This window comes from Ailuropoda melanoleuca, chromosome 2 (genome assembly GCF_002007445.2).
Source record: "Ailuropoda melanoleuca isolate Jingjing chromosome 2, ASM200744v2, whole genome shotgun sequence".
Taxonomy (NCBI): domain Eukaryota; kingdom Metazoa; phylum Chordata; class Mammalia; order Carnivora; family Ursidae; genus Ailuropoda; species Ailuropoda melanoleuca.
In genome coordinates, this window is record NC_048219.1 from 19,035,391 (window position 1) to 19,051,612 (window position 16,222).

The window sequence follows — 16,222 nt, forward strand, 5'->3', positions numbered from 1 at the left end:
ATTTTATGATATATAATCCTAGGTTTATAACCTGGTTTCAGTAGTAACCTTGTCCATATGCTTTTAAAGCCTGCTAGTGTTTCAGTGTTTGTTAGCTACTGAAACTGTATGTTTGTGTGGACAAATATTAAAATATATTAAAATATTTATCTCCATCACATTGCCAGCAATATTGATGTATATCAGAAAAGACGTACTTTTTCTATCAAACGAACTGATGACATGGACTGTCATTCAAGTAATGGTTCATTATCTTTTTTTGAAGTATTTATTTTGTTAAACGTTGGTTTTTCATGATCTGTTATTTTTTTTTTTTGAAGATTTTATTTATTTGTCAGAGAGAGAGCAGCAGGCAGAGGGTGAGCAGACTCCCCACTGAGCAGGGAGCCTGATGCAGGGCTCAATCCCAGGACCCTGGGATCATGACCTGAGCCAAAGGCAGACGCTTAACCAACTGAGCCACTCAGGCGCCCCTCTACCGTACCATTTTAATTTCTTTGTCACTTTGTAACTATTTTTCAGAGTAATTTTCCTAACGATTTCTCTAAGAACTATAATGGACATTTAAATCACAATCTACCTTAGATTAATGCTAACTTAATTCCAGGAGGATGGGAAAACTTTGCTCCAATATAACTATCCCCCACACCCTTCGTTGGCAAAGACCTACAAAAAACATGTGTCACTGGGTGACGTCTGGTAAATATGATAAACTATTTGTGGTTTAATTACAAGTACCGTACTAATGAGCTGACAGCACATTACTCAAAGTCATACGAAGTCACAGGAAACCAAGTGCAAAGGTCAGGATAAAGATCAGTTTTACTGCTTTCTATGCCTAAAGCTCTACATTTCCTCACAGATTCTGTGCAAGAATAAAAACATGGCTACGTGCGCAGGCCCAGGGGAATGGGGGGGGGCTTCAGCAAGTCGTAGTACTTCAAAGCAGTTGTGCAAGCTGGAATATATTAGACGTTCAGTAGCCTGTCGAACAGGCCCCTGATGCCGAGTTCATGGGTCACGAAGGAATGGGATGAGCTTCTTCAGCTGAGATAAGACTTAGTAACTCTTCAATGGTGTTTCGTTCATGGAGACTGAGATGCTGTTCTTTGGCTAGACTGAAGGCTCTCATGGCATATTCTTGTGCCTGGAATAGAATCAGTTACAAAAAGAAATTGTCATAGGAAAGCTTTACGTGGGGAAGCCCCATCTCTGCTCAACCCAGAAACACAGGAAAGGACCCCTCAAGCTTTTCACACCAGCCACTGAGCTCTTGTTGGAAATTTGGGAACACCCACCAGCCACACATGTGCTGGGTGGGGCCTGGGGGACCAGAAAAACCCACGTGGCTTGACAAAAAGTAAAAATTATGACACCTTCTTAGCAGAGTGAGCTCTGTGTAGGGTCTTCCTCCTCTGAACCAGCTCTGGGAGACACAGAGGTGATAGGGGCCATCCTGGGGGCCACGTGGTCCAGAGTTTTCACCTGGACAGAGGTCTCACAGGACATCCTGGGACAGCCAGCCTCTGGGCTGGCTCTTCTTTCCCACCCTCCTATTCCCTCCCTTCCTCACTCCCTCTCTTCCTTCTTTCCAATAAATATTTATTTTTGTATTTAAAGATTTTATTCACTTATTTGACAGAGAGAGTGAGAGTGCATGCACAAGCAGGGGGAGCAGCAGGCCCCCTGCAGAGGAGGGAGCCCGACGTGGGACTCGATCCCAGGACCCCAGGATCATGACCCAAGCTGAAGACAGACGCTTAACCAACTGAGCCACCCAGGCATCCCCCCAGTAAAAATTTATTGCACGGCTACTATGTTCCAGGTACTATGATCACAGGTCAAAATTCCTGCCCTCGTGGAACTTACAGTACAGCGGGGAAGAGAGGCAATAAACAAGACAAACGAGTAAAACACCACCGTATCTTCAGTAGTGATACATATTAAGGGCAAAGATGAAGTAGGAAAGGGGGCTGGGAAGCACCAGTGGCATTAGTGGGGTTTTGCAGCTTTCGATGCGGGCGGAACCTTCATGGAAAAGAAGATGGCTGAGTAAAGACCTAAAGGAAGTGAGGTGTCAACTTTGATGTGTCCCTATTCTCTAAGAACTTCTCGTAGATGTAACACCCTTCACACGTGCCTTGGGGTGAGGACTTCCTTGAGTTCACAGTAGAAAACTGGATAGGATCCTGAACTGTAGGAAAGAGGTTTTGTCCAGTGTAAGCTTGGCAATTCAATGGAAATGTTTCCCTGTTCCCTAAGCACTCTTACCCCGCCCTAGATAGTGCCCTGGTCTTCACGACCACACTCACTTGTAACGTGCTGACTATGAGCTCCTCTAGGTCCTGGTACACAGTAGGAGCTTAGTAAAGTTTGCTGAAGGAAAGTAGAGAGGAAGGGAGGGAACGGGGAAGGGAATCTTAAATTTTCCATGATACCCACACAGAAAGGCCTCCTCTGGGCAGCCCTCCCTCCTTCTCTCCTTGCTTTTCTTTTTCTTTGTAGTGTTATTCACTATCTGAAATTACACCACGCATTAAGTGTTTCCTTGTTTATAGTGACTTCCCCGCCTCCAAAAGAAATTGGGCAAACAGTGGACCTCTCTGTGCTTCAGTTTCTTTATCTGTAGAGTGGGGAAAATAGTACAATACCTCCTTCATGAAGTTGGCCTGCCAGTTACATAGGAAAGTTCACGTGAAGTACTTAGGCTAGTAATGGCGTGTCCCTAGGGAGGAAGACAATGCCGTTTCCATGATGCAGGACAGACTCAACAAATGAGAGACATCTCGAGCATCCAGACTGCTTTGAAGTGAGGGCTTACTCAGAGGGCAAAAGCCAGTGCAACTGGGCAAAACACAGCCAAATTCAACCAGAGGAATTTCTACCTCCATTTTAGACATGGTGCTTTTCTGGGGAAACTTGCCTTTGACGAATTCATCATCAGGTAATAAAGCATGACCAGGGTTTTCAGAACAAAGATAGTTTTCTGGGGGGCTGTGTTGGATGTAGATTCTCGAATGTTCCAGATCGAAGTCAGGATCTGAACGGCTTCTGCTTCCTGGGCCTCATCTGCAATGGGAAGGGAGGAAGTTGGAATGAAGAAGGAGGCCCTGGGGAGCTGCGGAGCGTCCCCTCAAGGGTGAGCTCGGAGCTGTCAGGGCGCCGGCCTCCCGCACAAAGCACGGCAGGTTCCTCACCACGTCCGAGCAGGAGGCCGGCAGTCCCCGGCAGCTCCCCAAAACCTGCTCACCCCCACAGGTCTCAAGGTAGCTACGCTTTCTCTCTTTCAGAGTCCTGAACTCTTGATTCCTTAGGCCCCAATGCAGGAAGCTGTCCCAGCGGGATTCCTTGGGTTCCATTCGGCTTCAGCTGGAGAGCGGGAGACCCCGGGACTTCTGGGAGCCAGCAGCTTAGTCCTCTCCCAAACCAAGGCTGTGTGAGCACCTTGGCCTTTCTGCTTCCCCCAAGTAAGTCTGTTTATGCTTCCTCCCAGCAGCTTTGGGTCCTACTCTAGTGACCCTTTATTGACTTATTATGAGTTATTTGGGGCGCGTGCTTGTAAGCACTCTTTACATACTACACTTAGAGAAGAAGACGGAAAGGACACACCGTAACACTAAGGTGGCAGCCTTTGGATTTCTATGATTTCCAAGTTTTCTGCTTTCATGTAAACCACCTTTATAATGAGAGAGATCTCAATAAAGCTATTCATTTTTTAAAATCTTCGCTCAAAACATCTCCTTCAAGAAGTCTTCCTTCTTCAACGCCATCCAACTGTCCTCACCTGCTCCTTGTGGGACTCATCTTGTAATATGAGGTGCACTCGTAGGAACTTCCTTCTATTTCATGTAGGTTCTATCCAATCAACCATGCTGTATGGGTCTTTGAACAGAAACTAGATCCTCCGTCCGTTTTTATTTTATCTCGGAGGGAACGATGCTGTGCAGTGCCACTCAGCACTCACCCTTTGCTGACCAGGGGCCAGGCCCATGGATGACACCCAGCTCTGCCACTGAGAAGCTCACTGTCCAGTAAAGGAAGAGGAGAAGGCACCGGAACAAATGAGCAGTGTGACTTCAGAGAGTTTACCCTGGCTTATGGAGGGATAACACATTAGAAATGGAGGCTCTGCAGAAATCACGGGGGGCTCCGGTAGGTCTTTCTCTCTCTGCATCTGTCCCTTATGAGCCCCTAGAAAGGCTGTGTGTGGTGGCAGGGCTCTGAATTCTTCCCAACACTGGTGGAATCTCTTTGATGCCCCCATTTCGGTGTCCTCCTCAGCAAAATACAGAAGATGGCACCGATGTGCTCCACGACAGGGACAGTGGCTCTCCCTTGTGGGGACAAGGGCTGTGGATTAGGAGGCGTGAAGTCACTGTTCTGCTTTTCAGGGAGAGCTGCCACTTACCCAAGCCGGTGTCGGTCTCAAATCGTTTGCCCAGTAAGTCTATCTGCTGGATGCGAGCCTGTGAGAGCATTTGGTAGCGATCATTCAGGTATTTACTCCAGATCTCAGAGACCTGTTGGGAAAGCAGATGCAATCCGAGCAGCAGGCCAGACCCGAGCCTAGTCTATTTTGCTAGTGAAGAATCAGGGAGAAAGGAAAGTAGAATATATCATGTATCAGACCGTGTGATCTTGGGCAAGTCATTTCATCTCTCTGCGCCTCAAATTTCTCATGAATGGTCTGACACCAGCCGTAAGTTAAAAGGCCGAAGTACCAAGGCTCAACTCCCATATTCCCCAGCTCACCTTGGTGTACAACGTGTCTGCCAGGTCCAACTTTTTAAGGCCATAGAAGATCTTAGCCAGGTGGAAGTAGCCCCCCGAGGTCCTGATGTCCTCTGTTCCAAATGCACAACTGGCAAAATAAATCTATAGCAAGAGGAAGAAGGGGTGCTTTAGTTCTCCTTGTAAATCATACATCTGATAAAGAATTTGTACACCCAGAATTTGTAATGAACTTTTACAAAAGCCCAATTAAAATTAAAAAATGGGCGAAGGATCTGAGTAGACATGTCTCCAAAAAGATATACCAACGGCTAGTAACACATGAAGGGACGCTCAACATCACGAGTCATTAAAGAAACGCAAATAGAATCACAGGGAGATGCCGCTGCACACGCACCGGGACGGCTCAAGCGGCGGGAAAGAAGTGCTGGCGAGGATGGGGAGGAAATGGACCCCTCACACGCTGCTGGTGGGAGCAGAAAACGATGCCAAAAAAATAATGAAGAAAATGATGCAGCCTTGGTGAAAAGCAGGTTGGCAGTTCTCAAAAAGTTAAAACGGTGAGTTACCGTATGACCCAGCTGCTCCATTCTCAGACGTATACCCACGTGAAGTGCAGGCGTGCACCCACACAAAGACTTGGACACAAATGTTCAGAGCAGCATTGTTCCTAACAGCCAAACAGTGCAGACATCCCCAGTGTTCATCCCAAATGGCTACACAAATTGTGTATTTCCAGATGGTGGGTACTACTCAGCAAGAGAAGGAACGAAGTATTGATAGGACAACATGGATGGTCTCAAAGTAATTATGCTAAGTGAGAGAAGTCAGATGAAAAGACCACATATCATTCTGCTTATATTAAATGTCCAGAAAAGGCAAATCTACAGAGATGGAAAGCGGTTGCCCAGGGCGGGGGTCCGGATGAGAAATGAACTGCAAATGGGCGTGAGGGGCTCTTGGGGTGACAGGAATGTTCTAAACCTGGATCATGCTGATGGTCCCACAACTGTAAGTCCACTCCAGACCATTCAGCTGTACGCTTAAAGTGAGTGAATTTTATGATATCTATCCATAAAGATATGGTTGGTTTGTTGCTGGGTTTTTTTTTTGAAAGGTAGGCTGAAGGATGGAGCTTGAATCTATTTCTTAACTGCGTGGCCCGGCTCAAGACAGCACCTGTGCCTCTGCTTAATTTGTTGTAGGTGAGCATAGAGAGAGAAAACGCAAATGAAGAAGTGTATCAGACAGTCTCCCAGGTGGAACTAGATGGGACTTTCAAAGTATTTCCTGAAGGTAGTTTAATGAAAGGATTATTTAAAGAGACATACAGAGGTTAAGGAACCAACAAGAGCTAGTGAAACACCAGGGACTATCAACAGCAAGAAACTATTACTGTCCTGACTCCCGAACAGAAAGGGAGAAAGCAAGGTCCCCAGGGCCCCACGAGAGCGAGAGCTATGGGAGAAGGCCACCTGCCAGGAGCTGTGGCCATGGAGGAACACCGCCCCTGCCAGAACTGGGATGGAGCGGAAAGGCAGCAGGGAGAGTAGATACCCAGCCTCTATCTCTTCCCAACATTCACTCCTCTGCCATGCTTCTCACTCCCTAAATCCAATGGAAGCCAGAAAGCAATGGATTCTGGGTTGTGTAGTCCGTACAGGTCAGCCTCTCAGGGCACAGCAGAGCAGAGAATGGATTTGGGGTCAGGGGATGTGGAGACTAACCAGCACAAGCACGTTTCCAGTGGATTTATGGACCTTGTGCAGTGGAGGAAACCAGAGGGAGCGTGCCCAGTGCAGAGGCTAAAGAGAGAACCAACCGGTGCTGAGACCGCCTCTTGACCCTAACCTCATGCAGATTCCAGGCTCAGGAACTTTTCTCTCTAGTCACATTGTCCACTACTGCAATCCTGACAGAACCCTCATTAAATTTTGCAAGACCAGCTCCATCGTCACCCTCCTCCTCATCTTATCTAACATTTGTGCATAGTTTTATAGTTTATAAAGAATGTCCATATACAAACAGCTCATTTAAATTTAATAACCGCACTCTGAAGTGGAAACATTGATGTTATATTAAAAATGATAGCAAAACGCTGCATATACAGTGTCCTATTATTAATCTCTTCAACGACCCAACGAGGCATAGGCTATTTGATGATTTCTGTCTTATACTTGATGACAGANGCTTGATGACAGAGGTGAAATAATTTGTCCAACACTATGTCCAAGAGTAGAAGTAAAGTCCTTCTCTCAACCACCGTGCTGTTCTGCCTTATTGCCCTCAGAGCAATCGGGCTTGGAGAAGTGATGTGACCTGGCCAAGGATACACAGCCAGGAAGTGGAAAGGCTTAAACTCAGGTTGTTACAACTGTGTTCTTGCTACTATCTCACCAGTCAGTTGTCAACAGAAAGTTTTAGGGAAATGCTCAGTTAAAAAAGAACAAACAGGGGCACCTGGGTGGCTCAGTTGGTTAAGCATTTGCCTTCGGCTCAGGTCATGATCCTGGAGTCCCGGATTCAGCCGCGCATCAGGCTCCCTGCTCAGCGGGAAGTCTGCTTCTCCCTCTGCCCCCCACCCCACTTGTGCTCTCCCTCTCCCTGTCTCTCAAACAAATAAAATCTTAAAAAAAAAAAAAAAAAACAAACCAAACTAAGCATAGCTGTTCCCAGAAACATTCAGGTGTTATAATTTAGCTTGTTTACATCATTGGCCAGATGATAACGGGCTTCCTTGTAGTTTTCCTTAGCTATATGGAGAAGTCCCAGGTTCCGATGCAGTAAAGAGTGGGTGGCATAACAACAGTCAGTTGACTTGAGGACTGTCCACTGGGCTTGGGATAGATATTCCTCAGCTTGGACAATCTGGCCCAAACCTGCCCAAAAGAAGTAAAGAAGGTTATAATTCATACTCTGGCCAGAGGACACATGATGAAATGTGAGTCACTGCCCATTCATTCATTCATCGCCTCAAACATTTATTGACACACAAAAACTTGCACATGGACATTCATAGCAGCCTCGCCATAATAGCCAAAAAATAGAAACAACCTAAATGATCATCAGCCGGTGAGTAGATCCACAAAATGTGTATCCATGAGTGGAACATTCTCCAGTCATAGAAAGGGATGGAGCACTGACGTATGCTGCCACACAGATAAACCTTGAAGACACTTCACTAAGTGAAAGAAGCCAGACATAAAAGGTCACATATTGTATGAGTCCATTGATATGAAATGTCCAGAACAGACAAATCCATAGAGACAGAAAATGGTGGCCTGGGACTGTGGGGAGGGAGAATGGCGTGTGACTACTATTATGGGTATGGGGGTTCATTTTGGGGTGACTAAATGTTCTGAAATTAGATGCAGTGATGGTTGCACAATCTTGTGAATATACTAAAACCACTGAATTGTACTTTATTTTTTTTAAAGATTTTATTTATTTATTTGACAGAGAGAGAGAGACAGCCAGCGAGAGAGGGAACACAAGCTGGGGGAGTGGGAGAGGAAGAAGCAGGCTCACAGCAGAGGAGCCTGATGTGGGGCTCGATCCCATAACACTGGGATCACGCCCTGAGCCGAAGGCAGACGCTTAACCGCTGTGCCACCCAGGCGCCCCTGNTTATCTCGGAGGGAACGATGCTGTGCAGTGCCACTCAGCACTCACCCTTTGCTGACCAGGGGCCAGGCCCATGGATGACACCCAGCTCTGCCACTGAGAAGCTCACTGTCCAGTAAAGGAAGAGGAGAAGGCACCGGAACAAATGAGCAGTGTGACTTCAGAGAGTTTACCCTGGCTTATGGAGGGATAACACATTAGAAATGGAGGCTCTGCAGAAATCACGGGGGGCTCCAGTAGGTCTTTCTCTCTCTGCATCTGTCCCTTATGAGCCCCTAGAAAGGCTGTGTGTGGTGGCAGGGCTCTGAATTCTTCCCAACACTGGTGGAATCTCTTTGATGCCCCCATTTCGGTGTCCTCCTCAGCAAAATACAGAAGATGGCACCGATGTGCTCCACGACAGGGACAGTGGCTCTCCCTTGTGGGGACAAGGGCTGTGGATTAGGAGGCGTGAAGTCACTGTTCTGCTTTTCAGGGAGAGCTGCCACTTACCCAAGCCGGTGTCGGTCTCAAATCGTTTGCCCAGTAAGTCTATCTGCTGGATGCGAGCCTGTGAGAGCATTTGGTAGCGATCATTCAGGTATTTACTCCAGATCTCAGAGACCTGTTGGGAAAGCAGATGCAATCCGAGCAGCAGGCCAGACCCGAGCCTAGTCTATTTTGCTAGTGAAGAATCAGGGAGAAAGGAAAGTAGAATATATCATGTATCAGACCGTGTGATCTTGGGCAAGTCATTTCATCTCTCTGCGCCTCAAATTTCTCATGAATGGTCTGACACCAGCCGTAAGTTAAAAGGCCGCAGTACCAAGGCTCAACTCCCATATTCCCCAGCTCACCTTGGTGTACAACGTGTCTGCCAGGTCCAACTTTTTAAGGCCATAGAAGATCTTAGCCAGGTGGAAGTAGCCCCCCGAGGTCCTGATGTCCTCTGTTCCAAATGCACAACTGGCAAAATAAATCTATAGCAAGAGGAAGAAGGGGTGCTTTAGTTCTCCTTGTAAATCATACATCTGATAAAGAATTTGTACACCCAGAANCATTCAGCTGTACGCTTAAAGTGAGTGAATTTTATGATATCTATCCATAAAGATATGGTTGGTTTGTTGCTGGGTTTTTTTTTTGAAAGGTAGGCTGAAGGATGGAGCTTGAATCTATTTCTTAACTGCGTGGCCCGGCTCAAGACAGCACCTGTGCCTCTGCTTAATTTGTTGTAGGTGAGCATAGAGAGAGAAAACGCAAATGAAGAAGTGTATCAGACAGTCTCCCAGGTGGAACTAGTTGGGACTTTCAAAGTATTTCCTGAAGGTAGTTTAATGAAAGGATTATTTAAAGAGACATACAGAGGTTAAGGAACCAACAAGAGCTAGTGAAACACCAGGGACTATCAACAGCAAGAAACTATTACTGTCCTGACTCCCGAACAGAAAGGGAGAAAGCAAGGTCCCCAGGGCCCCACGAGAGCGAGAGCTATGGGAGAAGGCCACCTGCCAGGAGCTGTGGCCATGGAGGAACACCGCCCCTGCCAGAACTGGGATGGAGCGGAAAGGCAGCAGGGAGAGTAGATACCCAGCCTCTATCTCTTCCCAACATTCACTCCTCTGCCATGCTTCTCACTCCCTAAATCCAATGGAAGCCAGAAAGCAATGGATTCTGGGTTGTGTAGTCCGTACAGGTCAGCCTCTCAGGGCACAGCAGAGCAGAGAATGGATTTGGGGTCAGGGGATGTGGAGACTAACCAGCACAAGCACGTTTCCAGTGGATTTATGGACCTTGTGCAGTGGAGGCAACCAGAGGGAGCGTGCCCAGTGCAGAGGCTAAAGAGAGAACCAACCGGTGCTGAGACCGCCTCTTGACCCTNGTTTTTTTTTTGAAAGGTAGGCTGAAGGATGGAGCTTGAATCTATTTCTTAACTGCGTGGCCCGGCTCAAGACAGCACCTGTGCCTCTGCTTAATTTGTTGTAGGTGAGCATAGAGAGAGAAAACGCAAATGAAGAAGTGTATCAGACAGTCTCCCAGGTGGAACTAGATGGGACTTTCAAAGTATTTCCTGAAGGTAGTTTAATGAAAGGATTATTTAAAGAGACATACAGAGGTTAAGGAACCAACAAGAGCTAGTGAAACACCAGGGACTATCAACAGCAAGAAACTATTACTGTCCTGACTCCCGAACAGAAAGGGAGAAAGCAAGGTCCCCAGGGCCCCACGAGAGCGAGAGCTATGGGAGAAGGCCACCTGCCAGGAGCTGTGGCCATGGAGGAACACCGCCCCTGCCAGAACTGGGATGGAGCGGAAAGGCAGCAGGGAGAGTAGATACCCAGCCTCTATCTCTTCCCAACATTCACTCCTCTGCCATGCTTCTCACTCCCTAAATCCAATGGAAGCCAGAAAGCAATGGATTCTGGGTTGTGTAGTCCGTACAGGTCAGCCTCTCAGGGCACAGCAGAGCAGAGAATGGATTTGGGGTCAGGGGATGTGGAGACTAACCAGCACAAGCACGTTTCCAGTGGATTTATGGACCTTGTGCAGTGGAGGCAACCAGAGGGAGCGTGCCCAGTGCAGAGGCTAAAGAGAGAACCAACCGGTGCTGAGACCGCCTCTTGACCCTAACCTCATGCAGATTCCAGGCTCAGGAACTTTTCTCTCTAGTCACATTGTCCACTACTGCAATCCTGACAGAACCCTCATTAAATTTTGCAAGACCAGCTCCATCGTCACCCTCCTCCTCATCTTATCTAACATTTGTGCATAGTTTTATAGTTTATAAAGAATGTCCATATACAAACAGCTCATTTAAATTTAATAACCGCACTCTGAAGTGGAAACATTGATGTTATATTAAAAATGATAGCAAAACGCTGCATATACAGTGTCCTATTATTAATCTCTTCAACGACCCAACGAGGCATAGGCTATTTGATGATTTCTGTCTTATACTTGATGACAGAGGTGAAATAATTTGTCCAACACTATGTCCAAGAGTAGAAGTAAAGTCCTTCTCTCAACCACCGTGCTGTTCTGCCTTATTGCCCTCAGAGCAATCGGGCTTGGAGAAGTGATGTGACCTGGCCAAGGATACACAGCCAGGAAGTGGAAAGGCTTNACTTGATGACAGAGGTGAAATAATTTGTCCAACACTATGTCCAAGAGTAGAAGTAAAGTCCTTCTCTCAGCCACCGTGCTGTTCTGCCTTTATTGTCCTCAGAGCAATCGGGCTTGGAGAAGTGATGTGACCTGGCCAAGGATACACAGCCAGGAAGTGGAAAGGCTTAAACTCAGGTTGTTACAACTGTGTTCTTGCTACTATCTCACCAGTCAGTTGTCAACAGAAAGTTTTAGGGAAATGCTCAGTTAAAAAAGAACAAACAGGGGCACCTGGGTGGCTCAGTTGGTTAAGCATTTGCCTTCGGCTCAGGTCATGATCCTGGAGTCCCGGATTCAGCCGCGCATCAGGCTCCCTGCTCAGCGGGAAGTCTGCTTCTCCCTCTGCCCCCCACCCCACTTGTGCTCTCCCTCTCCCTGTCTCTCAAACAAATAAAATCTTAAAAAAAAAAAAAAAGAACAAACCAAACTAAGCATAGCTGTTCCCAGAAACATTCAGGTGTTATAATTTAGCTTGTTTACATCATTGGCCAGATGATAACGGGCTTCCTTGTAGTTTTCCTTAGCTATATGGAGAAGTCCCAGGTTCCGATGCAGTAAAGAGTGGGTGGCATAACAACAGTCAGTTGACTTGAGGACTGTCCACTGGGCTTGGGATAGATATTCCTCAGCTTGGACAATCTGGCCCAAACCTGCCCAAAAGAAGTAAAGAAGGTTATAATTCATACTCTGGCCAGAGGACACATGATGAAATGTGAGTCACTGCCCATTCATTCATTCATCGCCTCAAACATTTATTGACACACAAAAACTTGCACATGGACATTCATAGCAGCCTCGCCATAATAGCCAAAAAATAGAAACAACCTAAATGATCATCAGCCGGTGAGTAGATCCACAAAATGTGTATCCATGAGTGGAACATTCTCCAGTCATAGAAAGGGATGGAGCACTGACGTATGCTGCCACACAGATAAACCTTGAAGACACTTCACTAAGTGAAAGAAGCCAGACATAAAAGGTCACATATTGTATGAGTCCATTGATATGAAATGTCCAGAACAGACAAATCCATAGAGACAGAAAATGGTGGCCTGGGACTGTGGGGAGGGAGAATGGCATGTGACTACTATTATGGGTATGGGGGTTCATTTTGGGGTGACTAAATGTTCTGAAATTAGATGCAGTGATGGTTGCACAATCTTGTGAATATACTAAAACCACTGAATTGTACTTTATTTTTTTTTAAAGATTTTATTTATTTATTTGACAGAGAGAGAGAGACAGCCAGCGAGAGAGGGAACACAAGCTGGGGGAGTGGGAGAGGAAGAAGCAGGCTCACAGCAGAGGAGCCTGATGTGGGGCTCGATCCCATAACACTGGGATCACGCCCTGAGCCGAAGGCAGACGCTTAACCGCTGTGCCACCCAGGCGCCCCTGAATTGTATTTTAAAAGAGTGAATTTTATGTATGTGAATTGTATCTCGGTTAAAAATATATGTACATGTATACTTAATATCTTTTATGTACCAGGCCTTGTGTGCCGTGATGAGGATTCCAAGATGAACCAAAGCCATTGCCTCTGAAAAATTTACAGCTGGGTTCAGGGAATGCATGTGTGAAATATATTTATAACACAGTATGAGTGCAATAAGGTTTGGAAGTGGCAGAGAGTAGGAGGTGTTTAATTCTATAGATGGGGTGGAGGGGACAATGGAATGGGGAGAGGCATGGTCAATGCTATGGACTGAATGTTGTATCCCCCCAAAATACATAGGTGAAGCCCTAATCCCCAAAGTGATGGTATTTGGAGGTGGGGCCTTTGGGAAGTGATTTGGTCATGAGAATGGAGTCCTATGAATGGGATTAATGCTGTAAAAGAAGACATTCAAGAGGGGTGACCCCCCCCCCNTCAAGAGGGGGGCCCCCCCCCCCCCGCCATATGAGGATAAGTGAGAAGAGGCTGTCTCCAAGCCTGGAAGTGGGTCCTCACCAGACACCGAATCTGCTGATACCTTGATCTGAGACTTTCAGCCTCCAGAACTGTGAGAAATAACTGTTATTGTTTAAGCCACCCAGTCTGTGGTATTTGTTACAGCAGCTGAACCAAGACAGGAAAATCTGAGCTGCGTTTTGAGGATGAATAGAAGTTTTCCTGACAGAGAAGGGAGGACGGGCTCCCGGGCACTGTGTCACTGTGGTGACACAGACACAGACCGGGGGAGATGTGAAATAGCGGGCTGTGTTTGGAGAAGCATATACGGTGTGATGCTGGAGCACAAAGCGTGAGGGAGCAAGTGGCAGGACAGGAGGCTAAGGAGGTAGCCGGGGGACAGGTCACGGAGGGCTGGAGGGCTTAGTAAGTTGCACCGAGGAGCTGGAGGCATGTGGATAAAAACCGGAGGATTTTCAGAAAGGGAGAGGATTGGGTTTCGATTTGGAAGGCTCTCCAGGAGCCAGGGCGGTGGAGGGACCAGAGGGCAAGAAGCGAGTGGAAGACTCGCTAGAGGACTTCCGAAGCAGCCCGGGCGAGGACTGATGAGAGCCCGGACTGCGGCAGCGAGCGAAGGCGAAGCCGACCCGCCAGAGACACTGAGGGGCTGCAACGGACAGCACACGGTTACCAGGTAAAAGGCCCCTTTATTTCTAACACTCAGCTACCGTCGAAACTTTGTTTGGTTGTAAAGATGCATAACAGTGTCCTGCCTCCCTGCTTGCCTCCTACGGAGGCTGTCAGAACTGGACAGAGAACTACCCTGCCAGCCTTCCGCAGAGCAGGAGGCACGCTCTGGGTGCGAAGTATTTCCTGTGATGGGTGCGGCGGCAGAAACGGCGCCAGGAAAGGTCGGGAGACGAGGACACAGACCCCTCATAAGTCAATCTTCTGTTCTGCTTGTCCTTCCTCCCAGGGCTAGCTCACACGCAGGCATTACTTATTCTAGCTGTAATCATAGTCACTGAATTAAAGGAGAGCCAAAGAAGAAACAATCGAAGGGAGGAAACAAGTAACTTCGCTTGACTGAAGTTCAAACTAAAATGGGAAAATACTAGATTAGAAGCAAGAGGCGGAGGCCCAGGATCCTGGCTCATGCAGACGTGGCAAGTCATATCTTCCATCTGGATTTTCTCTATAAAATAAGAGCTTCAGGCTGAGGTCATCTCAAATTTTAAAGAAGCAAACGACTCTCAGCACAGGTTATTTACATGGGAAGAAAATTGGCAGAGGGCACTGACGTATGTTGGAAACTTTTCACCTTCATCATGCGGTTTCTCTTTAAGAAGGCAATGCCAAGAAGGAAGGCCCCAAGGCCAAGGTGAACTAGGAACTAAACAAGCATCCAAAGGAAAAGGCATACGTGGGAGAAAAAAAGCCTTGAGGCCCCGAATCCAGAGAGCGGGTATAGTGAGGTGGAGGGATGTGCTGCTCCCCGCGGGTCCGAACGAAGGCTGGCCAGTGAGTGCGTAAGTTTAGGCATGCTCCTACCTAGTGCTTGCCTGGACAGGTGTAGGGATGGAGTGGAGGCACTAGATACACACCGTTGCCAAAGGAAGTGAGACTATCCTAAAGGGTCACGTCACTAGCCTATGGAAGAAAAAGAGAAAGGATAGCCAGTTAAGGAGTAAGGGCCCTTGTCTGCAAGGTGAGACAACAGGCTTACCCTGGGCTGGCAGCTGACCAGAGAGACGTAAGAGGGAAGATTTTGGAAGGCTTGATGACGAAAGTAAAGCAGCACAGAGTAAAGCAGTCACGGATGATCATCGTGAGGCTGGGAGGCACCCCGGGGAAGGAAAGGGATTCGCACTTACTGAGGGCCTGCTATTTACTGAATGCACACTACACGGCCATCTGCCTCTGTGAGCTAACTCCGCAACAACCCTGAGGGATGACTACCCGAGGAGGACCGTGCAGAGCAGGAAACTTCATTAGTTCGCGCCACCACACTTTCACGGAATGTAGTCTCTACCACTTTGCTAGATGCTCGGTGCATACTGGTGAGTAAACCAGACGTGATCTCTCACCACAAAGAGCTTGTAATAAAGGGAACCAGATGCATAATAAACAAAGAAAAATAAAGTGCTATGAAGGAAATGAACAGAACACAGTCATCCAAAAAAGCAGGAAGAAACCTACCTTGATTGGATGATTACAGAACAGCTGAGAAGGTGATATTTAAGCAGGTACCCGATGATTGAAAAGAAGCCAGCTATATGTTAGGAGAAAAAAAGCATTCCAGGCAGCAGGAAGAGTATGTGTAAGAGCCTTAGTAAGAAGAGCCTGATACCTAGCACCACCCAACCAGTAAAGAAAGAGTGGAGGGGTCCCTGGGTGGCTCAGTTGGCAAAGCATCCGACTCTCGATTTCAGCTCAGGTCATGATCTCAGGGTTGTGAGATCGAGCCCTCTGTACTCAGCAGGAAGTCTACCTGAAGATTCTCTCCCTCTGCTCCTCCCCCCACTTGTGTGCACGTGCACATGCATGTGCCCTCGTGCTCTCTCTAAGTAAATAAATTTTTAAAAAAAGAGTTGGATTTTAAATTTTTTGTTTTAAATATTTAATTTATTTATTTGACAGAGAGATAGCCAGCGAGAGAGGGAACACAGCAGGGGAGTGGGAGAGAAAGAAGCAGGCTCCCAGCGGAGGAGCCCGACATGGGACTCGATCCCGGAACGCCGGGATCACGCCCTGAGCCGAAGGCAGACACTCAACGACTGCGCCACCCAGGCGCCCCAAGACTTTGAATTTAAACCCAGGTTCCCTGGTTCCAAA

At 47.3% G+C, this 16,222-nt stretch overlaps 1 protein-coding gene and 1 long non-coding RNA gene across 2 annotated transcripts in view; both read right to left on the minus strand.

Annotated features, from left to right (window-relative positions):
* Positions 1–812: 812 nt before the first annotated feature.
* The window catches only part of ZMYND12 (zinc finger MYND-type containing 12), a 29,866-nt gene continuing 14,456 nt past the window's right edge, over positions 813–16,222 (minus strand). The window contains exons 4-8 of the mRNA XM_019808105.2: positions 11,977–12,146; positions 9,192–9,314; positions 8,848–8,959; positions 2,924–3,069; positions 813–1,147 (exon numbers count right to left, since the gene is read on the minus strand). Coding sequence (XP_019663664.1) covers positions 1,019–1,147; positions 2,924–3,069; positions 8,848–8,959; positions 9,192–9,314; positions 11,977–12,146 — 680 coding nt within the window. The 3' untranslated portion in view covers positions 813–1,018. The remainder of the gene's footprint in view (positions 1,148–2,923; positions 3,070–8,847; positions 8,960–9,191; positions 9,315–11,976; positions 12,147–16,222) is intronic.
* LOC109490914 lies at positions 2,139–2,676 on the minus strand. Its single transcript, XR_002144268.2, has 3 exons — positions 2,652–2,676; positions 2,313–2,376; positions 2,139–2,194 (listed from the first exon to the last, which is right to left on the minus strand). It is a non-coding gene; the product is annotated as an uncharacterized LOC109490914 (long non-coding RNA).